Here is a 14,407-nt window from a genome sequence, read left to right on the forward strand (position 1 = left end):
CAGGAGGCGCCGGGCCCAGGAGGAGGGTCTGGACAGTGACCTGGGAAAGCATTTGTGCCCAGAGTGGAGGGCAGGTGTGCAGTGGCCTGAACTCCCAAGGCAGGGCAGAGCCCACAGGCCCACCTGCCTGGGAACCACAGCAGAAAACGAAGCGCCAGGCGCTTCCCTGGGAAGAAATCTTACAGCTGTGCCCTGTCACCACATGCCAGCTCTCAGCCAGGCTCTAAGGGGACCTCCCACTACAGGCACTGGGGCAGGTCCACGGCTCAGGAACTTTGTCCTTGCCCCTCTGGCTGCCCCCCACCCCTCAATCCCTAGCATAGCCCCAGTGCTTCCTGCTGAGCGGACCCCCCCCCTCCTCTCTGCTCTGCCATCCGCTCCATCACATTGGCGTCATCACCAGGGGCCGGGGAAGGGGCTGGCTCTCTGTGGTGGTGGGAGGGATGGGCAGGTGGCTGAACCCTTTCCAGTACAGCACCCATGCCAGCAAGCAGTTCAGACTTATGCCAGGACCTGATCTCCCTAATGAACCCCCAGAATGCCCCCATGAGGCCCCCATTCCCTTCTGAAGGTTCCAGAAGACACCATCCCATGGCAGGGACCAGAGGCTGTGGGCATCCACAGTGCTAGACACCAAAGACCTGTCTTCCTTCCGCTTGGATGATGGGTGCCCCTTGGGCCCTGTGTGTCTGGAGAGGGATCATATTTCTCTGTGAGGGACCCCTAGACAACATTTTCTGGGTTGAGGTGAGCCATGATCCTACACTTGAACACCTCCAGTTCTGGCCTAGGGCCCAGAGCAAAGTCCAGTCAGTGTCCAGACCAGGGGGTAGTCCCTCAGGGACCTATGAGATAGATATTCCTTCTGAGGAACAGAGCAAGGTCCCTAAAGACATGAGGCATCTGGATACTGTTTTTCTCTGAAGGGCAGCAGACACTTGAGGTGGGAAGGGCTGGGCCTGGCAGGATTTGGAGGAGCAGATGGCCCAGGTGGGCATCTCACTTTTTTCTGGGGAGGGGCTAGGTGGCAGGTATATTCTGTCTGGGGCCCCAAGAGACTTGAATCTGAAAGTTGCTCCATCTAAATGTCAAATGCCCAGGCACATCACCAGGAGTCAGAAAAATCACCTTGTGTTTTAAGTCTTGAAATTTCAAAGTGCTGGTTCCTCTCATTAGACAGTCAGTTAAGCATCCCAGAGTCTCGTTGGGAAAAGGGAAGTCAAAGCCCTTGCTGTTGGGGATGTGGATGGATGCTGCCTATGGTGGGGCAGGATGAGGCCTTGAGAGGGCTCCTGTACAGATCAGGGAGCTTTCTCCTCCAGTTACTGCTCCATAAGATTTGGGGGGCCCCAAGGCCTGCCACCACAGGCCTGACCCAGAGCCCTTGGCTAGTCCCACTGCTGGCTGTATCCCTTCTGTCCTCAATCACATCCTGACCTGCACCTCCCCTGTTTCCTCAGGAATCTTCTGACAGCACCAACACAACCATAGAGGATGAAGATGCTAAAGGTACCTACCAGAGACCTAGCCCATCCATGCTGGGTTACTCTTTGGGGTGGATAAGCCTTCAGGGGGTCCAGTGTCCTGCAACACAGCAGCTTAGGACCTGGTGTCAGAGGCTGCCCAGTGTGGACAAGAAGCAGCTTTGAGACCACCACCAAGCTTCTCAAGTACCCTGTCCAAGTGAGGAAGCCATGGCCATGAATTGGGGCTTGTTCTGTTCTGGGAGCCAGGAGCTCAGTTCCCATGGGGGACCAAGCATGAGGGTAGAATTTGCTCAAGATGTTGTTCTTCTCTTAAAGTTCCTTAAGCTTGTGATTCCGTCCATCTTGCACTGGTGAGTGGCTGGGTGACTGAACCATACTTCGTTTCCCGGGAGCACCCCGCCCCGTGATGGGCTTCAGTGCTATACCCTGATCCCAAAGCTCTTTCTGCAGAGCACAGCCTTGTGTGTTCCTCCCAAAGACCACAAGGCACCTGGCACCATCGAGTGGTCCCCCAGCCTATCTTCTGCCTTGTCCAACTCCCCAGAAGTAGCCTGGTAGCCATCTAGGCAACCTATTACATAGTCCATCAGCTGCCCTTTAGGATGGCCCCAGGGGTCAGATGGGGATTCTGATCCTACCCATCCCATCCAGCTGTGATGTTATTCCTGAATGTCCCTCAAGCTTCAGAGTGAGGCAAGCATAGGGCTTTGGGCTCTTGACACAGGACAGTGGACATCTATGTTGTTCCCCCACAGATTGAAACAGGCCCTAAAGTCAGCAGTATGAAGACCACTCATACTTCCCTGTTCAAGATTGTGCCCTCAGCATGGGGCAATAACAAAGGTGGCTGAGCCTCAGTTCTGCAGGGAGATAGAAAAGGACTAGGGGGACAGGATAAGGCTCAGAGACAAGGCAGGAAACCAATATGGGGCAGGTCCTGGGGCTGCAGAACAGGGCCACTGGGCCTCTCTCACCTCAGCCAGGACAGGCCCAGTGGCCACAATGCCTTGTGGTGATTGTCATTCCCACTTCCTGATTCTACAGGTCCTGGCCAGGGCCACCAAATGAGGCTTCCTGACCCCAGTGGGTGGCCCCAAAGGATGACCCTCCTCACCCATCTCTGTTCACCCTCCAGCTCCCAGCAGTGGTCTGGGGTTCAGCGATAACCTCCCTCCTCCCCTTTCTAGCCCATTATGGGGCCTCTGCTGCCCCCTTTCCTAAGTGCCTGTCGCCTACCCACCTGCCTCTGTTCACCCCAGGCCCCCGGGTCACTGATGTCCTAAGCTCGGTGAGGAGAGGCTCGGGAGCCCCAGAAGCTGAGGGGCCCCTGCCCTGCCCATCTTCAACTCCTATTAGCCCCCTGCCAGCCCCATGTAAGTAGCCCGGGCCCTGCTGCTGCCGGGATCACTTTGAAGGGCGTGGCAGTCCTCTCTGAAGAGCTACTCAAGAACCAAGTGGGGGGGACAGAGTTTGGACCAATGGCTCCAGCCTGATTCAGCCCTTGGCCTCTACATCAGGCTCCCAGAGCTGCCTTTGCCCAGTGAATGCCACCTCCATATAAGCCAGGGCCAGAGGCTTATGGGGAAACTGTCCCAGCCTACCTTCCAGCTCACAGCCTGCCTCTGGGCAATCTGGGAGGCTTTGAAGGGTCAGGTCTTGATACCATGATCTCCAAGAATAGCCCAGTTATCTCTCTGTCCCATTCTGGGGACTTCTTGCTGCTGAGATAGCCCTCATGTGGGAAGTCTGAGCCCAGGGCCCTACTTTCCTCCCTCCTCTCGGCTCTGCCATCTTCTCATGCGTCTGTCTGCCTCGTGTTCATGTCTTGTCTGTTCCACCCAGCCCCCAGGATCTCTGACATCCTGAACTCGGTGAGAAGGGGCTCAGGAACCCCAGAAGCCGAGGGGCCCCTATCAGCAGGGCCTTCACCCTGCCTGTCTCCGGGTCTCCTAGGCCCCCTGCCCACCCCGTGTAAGTAGTGGCCTCCAGGCCTGCTGCCTTTCCTGCTGAGGGCTCACTGCGAATGGCCAGCGTTCACAGCTTCCTGCACCTGCTGTGCACGGCCCAGCTCGCCCCAGGCCAGGATGCCCAATGGGTATCCAGCCTGGCTGGGCTTCCTGGGGGCACATGCGCTAACTCAGCAAGGCAGCTACTTGGCTTCTGCCTCCAGGGACCCAGCCGTCTTTGTGGCTCATCTCCTACTCCTACTCCCCTCCTGCTCGCCACCCACCTCGCTGTCAGCTCTAGGCCTCTCCCTCAGAAGGGCTGTCCTACACTTGGGCAGTTGGCCTGGCCCCTCCTTGCCCCCTCAGGCAATCTCTGCTGAGAATTTTCCAGCCTTGCTGACTTCACATCTGGTTCACCCTGCCCTGCCACAATGCCCAGGAGCCTACTCCCAAGGATGCCTCTGGTTTCCAATGTACCCTCAAGCCCAGAGCACAATTTCCTCAGCAAGGGGTGGAGGGTTGAGGAATGTGCTAAAATTGGAACCCCAGTCAGGGTCCCCACAGTTTATAGGCAAAGAGATATATCATAAAGGCTTGGCCTTTACTGACTTGTGCTGTCCACATGGGCCAAGATCGTGCTTCCTCTTAGATTTCCCTTCCCTGGGTACAGTGGTACACACCTGTAATCCCAGTGGCTCGGGAGACTGAGGGAGGAGAATCACAAGTTCAAAGCCAGCCTCAGCAACTCAGCGAGGCATTAGGCAACTTAGTGAGACCCTGTCTCTAAATAAAATATAAAAAATGGCTGGGAATGTGGCCCCCTGGTTAAGCATCCTTGGGTTCAATCCCTGGTACCAAAAAGAAAGAAAGATTTCCCTTCCCTTCCTCATCCATTTTTTCCCCATCTATCAAGCCCTTCCCAAGGGCCAGTTACATGAAAAAATATCCTGTGGCTTCCTTTGGGCCAGGTTGCCTCTCCTTGGAGGGCACCCTCTGCCCATAGCAGCTTCCAGTTCAGCCCACCTGGACAGACAAAGGCATCCTGGTTCATTCTGGAGCCAGCTCCCCACATTCCTTCTGTCCTCCCACATCCCCACACATCCCCCTATGTCTACCTTCCATCCTCCTATATCGCCCTCTGTCTTCCCACTCTGGCTTGGCTCTCAGCCCATAGTTTCTCTCTTGCATGTCCCCTCACCCCACTGTGTTCACGTCTGTCTGTTCCACCCAGCCCCCAGGATCTCTGACATCCTCAACTCGGTGAGGAGGGGCTCAGGTACCCCAGAAGCTGAGGGCTCCCTGCCAGTGGGCCCCCCACCTTGCCCATCTCCGACTCTCCCTGGCCCCCTGCCCACCCCGTGTAAGTAGCACTTTGAGTGGCCCTGGAAGCTGTTTGGAGGGCTCAAAGGGGGTGAGCCCCTGCTGTGGTGTGTCACCAACTTGGCTCTGGGAAGGCCTAGCTTTTGGAGACATGGGGGACACAGGGTCCCTTTACTGGGTCATGGAGATTTGCATCAAAGCACATAAAGAAGTCATTTGGTCTCATAAAATTAAAATTATGGTCATGAAGTATGTGTGTATGCATGTGCACGTGCGTGCGGGTGTGCATGTGTGTGCACAAGTGCCCGCACGCACACATGTGCATATGAATGCCTGCATATAGGAAAAGCATCCCAAATGACGTGTTTGTTGCTAACCTGTGCACTACCCTGTGGGCCATAGCTTTCTTCTGATGGGAAAGTAAAGTGGGCAGCTGCCCCTGCAGTGCTGATCTTCAGTGCAAGAGGCAGAGGGTCCATTCTTTGGCCAGGGCCCTTCACATTGTACAGGTTGCACTCTGATGAGGGTGGACTTGCGTGGATAGTATGGCAGGAAAAGAAACATAGTCCTGGGTACTGAAAAGTTCTGGTATTCCAGCTGCCCAGCTGGACATCAGGGAGCAGACTTGAGGGCTAGCCAGGGGCAAGAGAGGGCGGGAGAGACAGGCGCAGACTGGGCGGCCTCCCCAGTCTGTCTGCTGACTGCCGGCCAGTATCACTTACAGGGATGGATGATATCCCAGGGCTGCAGCCGCCACCACCCCCACCTCTAGGGAGACACAGAGTTGGGGGTGGTGCTGAGATGCTCTCAGAGAAGAGGCTGCCGGGCCAGGGGCTCGGCATGGCAGGGCAGTGGCTGGGTGAGTACCTGTGATAGGTGGGGCCTGGGGCCACCCACCTCCCTAACAATCTGCAGGCCAGCCTTGGGGGACTGCTGCAGGTGTCTGGGGCAGAGTAGAGGAGACAGAGAGACCTACAGAAGCAGTGGCCCAAGAGGGTGGGGGTATGCAGCCTGCAGTCTCAGAGGGGCTCCAGGTCAGCTGGGGTGATTGGAGATGAGGTGCTGAGGCAAGAGGCCAGGTTCTTGCTGGTGAGGGGGTTGGGGGTCAATCGTGGGGTGGACAGCAGCTAAAGCTCATGAGGGAGGCAAATAGGAAAAGCACTGGAGTGAACACAAAGTGGGGCTTTTGGGAGTATCAGAACCCTTTTGCATTTATTTCTGCAGCATCTCATCTGATTTTAAGGAGTCCTGCTGCCCTTATGGAGGGCAAGCCGGACAGTTTGCTGGGTGGCTATTCTAGGTAAGGGCCTCTGGGGAAACTGAATGGCTGGGTCACCTTAGGGACCATTGCATAGACTTGTTCCTTTAGGGTCTGTTCTGAACTTGGCTAGAGGAGGAAGGGCTATAAGAAAGGGTCTGTGAACAGGACTGAATGGTTTGGCTACCCTGGAAGGAGCTGGGCAGGGCTAGGCAAAGTGTAGGGAAAGAAGTCTGTGGAACTTAGGGACGGAGGAGGGCACCAAGGTTTTGCAGGCAGGTTTTGAATCTCCCCCCTTTCTTGAGAAGGTGCCCACAGCTATCTTAGTTTGTGAATAGCCAGGTGCCACTGGCCCACCTCAGGCCAGACCCTCCTACCCGGGTGCTCCCTGCACCCCAGGCCTAGCCCCCTAATCGGGGATTATGCATGAGGCAGGCTGATCCACGCTGATCCAGGCTGATCCCAGGGCAGCTGTCCTGCCTCCCACCACTGCTGATTCTGAAGGACAGGGCTTTGAGCCAGCTGGGGTCAGATTCTACACCAGCCCCACTTGGACACTAGGAGGTTCCCTAGGCTGGTAGCTTCCTGCAAGAGAGCTGCAGGTAGCGTGAGGCCCTGGCTCACACTGGGCTGGGGAAAACCCTCCCAGGCCATACCTTGCCCACCACTTGAGCTTCTTCCCTGGAGTTGCTGGGGACAGGGCATCTTGTCTTCAGCTGCAGGCATCATGCCTCAGGCGTCCCTTCATGCTGGGGGCCCCCTGATCCCTCCTTCATGGGTGGTTTCCTTCTCCAGAGACCTGGATATCAAGAACTCAAAAGTGCCCACAAGCTATTTGGAAAGACAGAGTGGGCTGGGTTGCATGGGGATCTGAGCAGCAGCCATCCCTCAGGGTAAGAGGTGTCTGGCCCCAATTCACAGGTTTCAGCTTCCTTACCTGTAGAATGGGCAGGAGGCTCTCCCAGCAGATCCTGTTTCCAACTCTGAGACCCTGTTTACTGCCTCTTGATTGGTGCTATGACCATGGACCTCCTCTTCTGCTTGCTTAACATTTTCTCTTTACATTGACTCCCATTTTTAATTATAGTTTGTTTAAAACTATATTCCTCAAATGAAAGATTGGTTCCACTTACCACAGTATAAGGTGACTATAGAATCAAAGCCCACTGGAAACAAAACAATGTCCTCCATTCCAGTCAGATTCTGCCCTGTGCTGAGGGCATAGCAGGAGGAGGAGGGCAGCTCACTCTGTTAGAAGCTCTGTTAAAAAGGGGATTATCAAGTGTCAGGAGGTGCTGGACAGTGGAAGGCAGGGGCAACAGCCCAGGGAGCCTGGCTGTGGGACTGGGGAAGAATTTGGTTGCAGGTTCAGGAGAGCTCAGACCTGAAGCTCTGAGCCACCTCCAGAAAGAATAGGTGAAGTGGGGCATGATGGGCACTTAGAATTTTGCAACCCTGGTGGGGTCCAGATGTTAAGGACCAGAATAGCTGTTGCACATTTGGAACAGAGCCCTGGTACTCTCCCAGAGCTGGGCATATAGATGTGGGACTGGGAACAGGAACTGGAGGGGAAAGGGTTTCTGGAACTCACAACCCACTCCTCCTGGAGACCATCTTTCTAGAATTGATTGTGTGAGTAGCGGGATTAGGCACCTGCTGTGAGACTACCCTGAACACAAACAGTGATATGATCCAGACACAAGGCCAGGCAAGAAATGGAAACAGAATGATGGCACAAGTACAGCTGGGTTAGGAGAGAGGGCCTTTCCAAGATAGAGGCAGATCACAAACATGCATGCATGTGCACACATATGGACATGTACCCACAGACACAGCATATGGGCACTGATATGCACTGTGTCACATACACATCTGCAGGTGTGTAATTGTATGTAGCATTGTGTACATGCACACTGCATGACTGCTACATGCATGCACTCATACACAGGTATACATGTTTGCTTGCATGCACAAGCATGTGTGTGCACACATGCACATTCTCACACATGAATGCACCCAACTCCTCAGAGGTGCCATTTAGCAACTTCTGCCCTCACTGGCCAGGTGCTGCAGGGACCAAGCAAGGATAGCTCATATTTCGCAGGCAGACACAGATGCCTTCTGCCAGCACATGTGGTCACACGTGGGCTGCCATGTAGCAGGCAGTGTCACTGCAGTGGTGGATTTAGCCTCCTCCCTGCCTTCCAGGTACAAGTTCCCCTTGTCCCAGAGGTGCTGCAAAAATGGTGACAGGCAGCCCTGCCATGGGATATATTATTGTCAGTTGCTTTCATCTTTAAAAATTTTACAATAAACTGTAATTAAAGCAGCAAAGGGGCTTCCAGTTTATTGCCCTAGAGGTTAGGGAGCCTGTCTAGAAGCCTAGAGCCAGAACCCAGGAGAAGTGTCAGCCAGGAGTAGCAGCAGACTTGAGGCCAGTTGGGGTAGAAGGGTCTGCCAGGATTCCAGCCCAGGACTAGGACAATAAATAGGCAGAGCCACAGGTTGTGGCTTCCAGGGAAAAGCAGGATATGGGGTAGCCAGAGACTGCACATTTTTTTCCTGTGGATCCCTGGACCATCTTGTACCTTAGCCTTTGTTCAGGAGCCCCTCACCCTCCAGGGACCTTGGAGTCACTCCCGGAGTCTGCTGATGGCTGTTCCTGCCTGGGGCTGACCCCTAGTAACCCACCACTCTTACCAGCTAAGTTAACAAGGCAAAGGTGGAAGATGGGGCAGGCAGATAAGTCAGGGTGGAAGTTACAGGAAAGCCCAGGTAGGACCCATGGAGATAGGAGGACCATTGTGGGGTGAGTTGTGAAAAGAGCTTTTTCCCCCCTTTCTACATTTTTCAGACATTTTGTTATATGGATGAAGTATTTCTGTCATTTAAAAACATTTAAAGAGGGACTGGGGTGGTGGCTCAGTGGCAGAGCGCTTGCCTAGCGTGTGTGAGGCACTGGGTTGGATTCTCAGCACCGCATATAAATAAATGAACAAATATAGGTCTAAAAGCATCTTAAACATTTAAAAAAAAAATAAAAACATTTAAAGAAAAATGAGATAGAGCTGTTGCACTTGGAAATGAAGAAGCCATTGATGACTGTGGAGGGAGTGGTGTGATCAGGATAGTTTGGGCACAGGTGCCAGGGCCTGGGAGTCCTTTCTAGAAACCGGAAGCAGAAACTAGGGTGGGAGCCGCTACATGGATACAGCCTGCAGCTCGAGCTCCACCCAGGCCCCCCACCTCAGTGCCCAGTGGTCATCCCAGTGTTTTCCTGCAGCCCGGAAGCAGGAGATTATCAAAACTACAGAGCAGCTCATTGAGGCCGTCAACAATGGTGACTTTGAAGCCTATGCGTGAGTCTCTGGGGGGCTGGGGTGGGGGGTTGTTGAGGAGGATGGAAAACTGGGCCCCTCCTCACTTGGGTTTGCCCCCCAGGAAAATCTGTGACCCAGGCCTGACCTCATTTGAGCCTGAAGCTCTAGGCAACCTGGTCGAAGGGATGGACTTCCACAGATTCTACTTTGAGAACCGTGAGTGAGGAAACTGGGGTGGGCATGAGGGGGGAGCACCTTCAAGGAAGTGCTTCAGTCAGGGGCAGGGCTGTGGCCAACTATGGAATCATCCCCATGAAGGGGAGCCAAGGTGGTGGGGGCAGAGAGCCAGGTGTGCAAGTCAGATGCTGAGGTGGAGGGGGATTATAGTGCATGCAGAGTGGGGGAATTGCTGGAGGGACCAGTTATCTTCAGTGCCAAGTCCCCACCTGTCTGCAGTGCTGGCCAAGAATAGCAAGCCGATTCACACGACCATCCTGAACCCACATGTGCACGTCATTGGTGAGGATGCAGCCTGCATCGCCTACATCCGCCTCACGCAGTACATCGACGGGCAGGGCCGGCCCCGTACCAGCCAGTCCGAAGAGACACGTGTGTGGCACCGCCGTGATGGCAAGTGGCAGAATGTGCACTTCCACTGCTCGGGAGCACCTGTGGCCCCACTGCAGTGAGGTGAGTGGCCCTTGGGGACAATAGCCAGCAGTGTCACAGGGCACACCCTGAAGGCTGGAAACTGATGAGGCTGGAGAAGCCGTGCAGGCCAGAACTTGGTGGGTCATAGTGGAGGGGCTCCCTAGCGCCACTCATCAGCACCTAAGATGGGGATCACCTGTGGTAGGCACAGGGGCCAACGCCCAGGTAGTAATTGAGCCTGGAGCCCTCTCGCGGCCAGGCCCATTTGTGAACATTAACTTGCCCACTCCCTGTGGGGGCCCTCTTTGTAGACAGCAAAGCCTGGGGGCCTGGTACAGGGGTGGGGTGCTGAGGAAGGTGACCCACCCTTGTTTCAGAGCTGCGCCTGTTTCACCGGACAGAGTTGGTGTTTGGAGCCCGGCCGCCCTTGGGCGCACGGCCTGCCTGTCGCATGTTTGTGTCTGCCTCGCCCCCTCCCCTGGTGCCTGTGTCTGCAGAAAACAAGACCAGACGTGATTTGTTTTTAAAAATAAGATGACGACAACGACAACCACTCAAAAAAATTTGACATCGGATGAAATGGGAAAAGAAAAAAAAAAAAAAACTAAAGAAAGGAAAAGCTGTAAAAATCTGGCATTTGTGGGGTCGCTCCCCACCCAAGCTCCACGTGTGTCCGTTTCGCTCCTGGCCTTGGGGAGCCCTTGGGGCATGAACATACCCACGAGGCCCCCACTCGTGCTGAACGGTGTTAGTCTGTAGGTATCGCACTCACCCCACACCTCAGGCATCTGCATCCTCCCGCCAACGCATGGGCCCTGTGTGTGCTGCCTGGCTGTTGTGGTGTCAGGTGTCTTGGGGAGGGTTGTGGGGCCACTGGGCTGCCTCCTTTCCTGCTAGTCGTGCCTGAGAGTTGCTGCTGTTCCTGCTTTCCCTTCCCTCATCCCTGTGAAGGGCTGGGTGTGGGCTTCCTCAAGTCACTATTCAGCATGGATAGCCTCTCGCCCCTTGAGTGTGCAAGAGACCACCGCCCCCAAGGCTACCAGAGAAGCCTCAAGGGCCCTGGGCTCCAGCTCTGGTCCTTTGGGGAGTGAGGTGTGGAAGGGTAAAATTTGCCTCCAGGCCTTGTGCCTGGCAAGAAGACACTTTGGCTGCAGCTCTGATCTGTCCAGCTGTGGAGAGGGGAATCAGCCAAAGGCTGGCCTCCCTGTTGTTTGGAGCACCTGTCCCTTCCCTGCTGGCCAGCAGCAGAACAATGGCCCTCCCTCAGCCTGGGCAGCTCCTCCCTGTGCAGCTCGGAGCAGACCTTACCAAGGACTGTGGGTCTGGAATCTCTGATGGACAATGGATACTGGGAGCAGGCCAGGCTGCATCTGCAGAGATGGGGAACTGGGGGGCTCAGGGCTGGGTTGAGTGACACAGCAAGTTTGAAAGAGGGGTAAGAAGGTGCTGGGCTTCTGCCTGGGCAGGGATCTGAGTAGTTGTTTGCTGACGTAGGAGTACTTTCATTACCTGGGCCTGGAGCAGAAGTCTCTGTGGGAGCCATCCAGGAGCACGTGGAAGGCCAAGGGTGGTGGTGGGCCAGGGATGCAGCCTAAAGAGGTTAGGCTGGGGGCAAGATGTATGGGTGTGGGGTTAGACACTGATGGGTGGAGGGAGGGTCCCTAGGGACAATGTGCTGCCTCCAGGGGCCGGTGGTGCTCCCAGGTGTAGTTGCCTGGGCTCACTCTGAGGTGGTCCCGGCCCCTTGTGATGGTGGGTGCCACGGCAAGGCTAAAGACAGAGTCCCAGGGCAGTTGGGCCAGGGAAGGTGGGTCTGAAGCCAGATTGGTAGGAGTGGGTAGGAGCCTTGAGTGCAGAGGTACAAGGGCCTCCACCCCAATGCTGCCCACCTTCAATTCACATCATTTTTCAACAAGGATTTTCTTTATCTTCCCCCACAAATCAAGTCAAGGGAGGGGCACAGAGTGGGGGACAGGACACAGGATCCTAAACTCCAAGGGGACTGCCCACCCATGGACACTCAGTGGACACCACCTTTCGTCCATACTGTGCCCAGGACAGCTGTCCTCATCCATGGACACAGGGTAAACATCTGCCAGGCTCCGCGCGAGTGGCTCAGGCCACAGGACAGCGGCAGGGCTTGCCATGGACAGCGTGCAGCCCCGCGGCCGGCCACCCTGGCGTCCTGGGGCCTCCTCCCCACCTCTCCCACTCACCTTGTTATCTCCACGGAGCTGCCTGTCTGGGATAATTTGGGGATTTTTTTTTTTTTCTGGGGGATAATTCTTTTGCATGACCCTCTCTAAAGAGCAGGACACACCTGCTCTGCTAGCTAGGTGTTTGCGGGTGGTGGCGTTGGCCGCTGGCCAGTGCTGCAGGGAGTCACTGTCTGCAGTGCTGGCGGCCCCTTCCTCTTCTCTCTTTTTGCTGAGTTTCATTGTCTTTTCTTTCTGAGCCTTGTAGGTGTACAAAAATTATTCTTATTTTGTTCTGTCTCGGGAAACTGCAAATAAAAGAAAAACAGGACAAACTGCTTCAACTGCAGCTGGGTGCTTTATGTTGGGACCCTGCCAACCCCTTGCCCCACAGTATAGACCCACATCCACTCCCTGGCCCTGACCTGGCTCAGGCCCCTCCCCTGATGTTGCCGAGGGATGAGGCCCTATGTCCCTCTAGGGTGGCTAGTGGGTCATAGCAACAGCTGTCTTCACCCCTTGTCTGGGTCTCTCAAGTCCTCTGGGCTCCAGGCTGTCCACCCAGACACTGGAACCAAAAGGCCTCCATCCCCAATGCCCTGACCTCTCTAGTTACCCCAGTGGCCTACACAGATGAGGCCAGGAAGGGCAGCCTCTAGGCAGGAAGGAGCTCTAAGACCAGGATCCCTGAGTGTCCCATTGAGTCTCTCCTTGTGCCTCCAAGCCATTTGACATGGGCTATTCTGGGTGTGAGGACATGTGCCTGCCACAGCCATGCTCTATTCCCATAGATTATGCAGACAGCTGACACTCAGACCAGCATGGACATCAGGTAACTACTGTAGTCAGGAGGCTTCATACAGAGATTACAACCTGGAGTCCAGGTCAGAGATCTAGAGTGGTGGGAGCAGAGGGATGCCAGGAGACAACCCAGGAGCAGCCATGGGCCTCCAGGGTCAGCAGGTGCTGAGGGGTCTGTTGGCTGACCTGGGTGTAAAGAGGAAAGGCTCCCAGGCCTTAGCCCTACATCTCCAGTCTAAGCACAGAGCAAATCCCTTTCTGTGAAAACTCTGCCAGGCCTTTCATGTTCCCAGGCTGTCCCCCAGCTGTCCTTCAGTTTCCCGCTATAGCCTATGTCTCAGGTGTAAAGTCTACCAGAGCCTGCCTCAGAAACACCAACCCTGACCTGTGCCTCCAGAGCTCTGTGGATCTTTCTTCTGCCTTGGTACCCTCTTGTTTCCCGGACACACCCTGGATAGTCCTTGTGGTCCTCCACACACATCTTCGTTTCCACTCCCCTCTATTTCTGCATCCCATGGCCTGTCCCTGCTGCCCGGTTCCTTATAACTTGTGCTTTCTAGGACAGAAGTATTGGCTTCAAAACAATCCCAGACACCAAACACACCTATCCTTGGGTTCAGGTAATTTTGTGCGTCTGTGTATGTGGTGCTGGGGTTGAACCCAGGACCTTTTGTGCATGTTAGAAAAGAGCTCTACCACTAAGCTACATCCCCAGCCCTTTTTAAACATTTTAATTTTCAGACAGGGGTCTAAGTTACCAGGCTGGCCTTTGGAACACAGGGTCCTCCAGCCTCCTGAATAACTAGGATCACAGGTGTGCACCTGTTTCTGGCTCCAAGGAACTTCTGATAAGACCACTGGCCCTATACCATCAATCTTGTCAGTAGGAACAGGGATCCTAAGAGATCCCCAGAAGTGGTCAAAGCTTCCAGTTATCTCCTTCACTAAGCATTTTGTTACAGGCCCCCTTGCTCAGTGAAGATGTCCTTGATGTCAGCTTATTGGACCCTGTGTGCTACACCTGGTCAGAAGCTCCCAGGTATGAGCAGCAGGAGGCAGATCCCAAGAACCAGTGCAAAAAAGATCTAGGCCAGTACCCACAGGTGCAGCCGTGATGGCACAGTATCTAGGGCTTTGCTTGTTTATCACTGTAATCAGAGGAATCTTTCCAGGCCAGGCCTTCCTCAGGAAGGCTGCAGCACACTACAGATCCTGAGCCTCCAACATGCATTATTCCTGAAGCCTTTTTGCAAGATGCCAGCAGGGCAGCTCTGATGGAATTTTAGGGATAGCACCCAGGGCTAACCACCCTGGGTTAACCTCTAAGCACTACAGGCAGGGACGCCAATGAGGTATTTCACTTTTTTTTTTTTTTTTTTTACAGGGGATTGAACCCAAGGGAGCTTTACCACTGGGCTGCATCCCCAGT

The 14,407-nt window shown here is 54.8% G+C and overlaps 1 protein-coding gene across 17 annotated transcripts in view; it reads left to right on the forward strand.

The window, feature by feature from the left end:
* Positions 1 to 12,515, forward strand: part of Camk2b (calcium/calmodulin dependent protein kinase II beta) — a 94,600-nt gene extending 82,085 nt beyond the window's left edge. For 9 of the 17 annotated variants that reach the window (XM_078039810.1, XM_078039811.1, XM_040291885.2 and 6 more), the window contains 8 exons: positions 1,461 to 1,509; positions 2,747 to 2,860; positions 3,330 to 3,458; positions 4,665 to 4,793; positions 9,295 to 9,370; positions 9,453 to 9,547; positions 9,788 to 10,021; positions 10,360 to 12,515. In XM_078039810.1, coding sequence (XP_077895936.1) covers positions 1,461 to 1,509; positions 2,747 to 2,860; positions 3,330 to 3,458; positions 4,665 to 4,793; positions 9,295 to 9,370; positions 9,453 to 9,547; positions 9,788 to 10,020 — 825 coding nt within the window. In that variant the 3' untranslated portion in view covers position 10,021; positions 10,360 to 12,515. The remainder of the gene's footprint in view (positions 1 to 1,460; positions 1,510 to 2,746; positions 2,861 to 3,329; positions 3,459 to 4,664; positions 4,794 to 9,294; positions 9,371 to 9,452; positions 9,548 to 9,787; positions 10,022 to 10,359) is intronic. The other 8 variants (XM_078039816.1, XM_078039817.1, XM_078039812.1 and 5 more) reach the window with 1 other exon arrangement.
* The last annotated feature ends 1,892 nt before the right edge of the window (positions 12,516 to 14,407 follow it).

This window comes from Ictidomys tridecemlineatus, chromosome 2 (genome assembly GCF_052094955.1).
Source record: "Ictidomys tridecemlineatus isolate mIctTri1 chromosome 2, mIctTri1.hap1, whole genome shotgun sequence".
NCBI lineage: Eukaryota > Metazoa > Chordata > Mammalia > Rodentia > Sciuridae > Ictidomys > Ictidomys tridecemlineatus.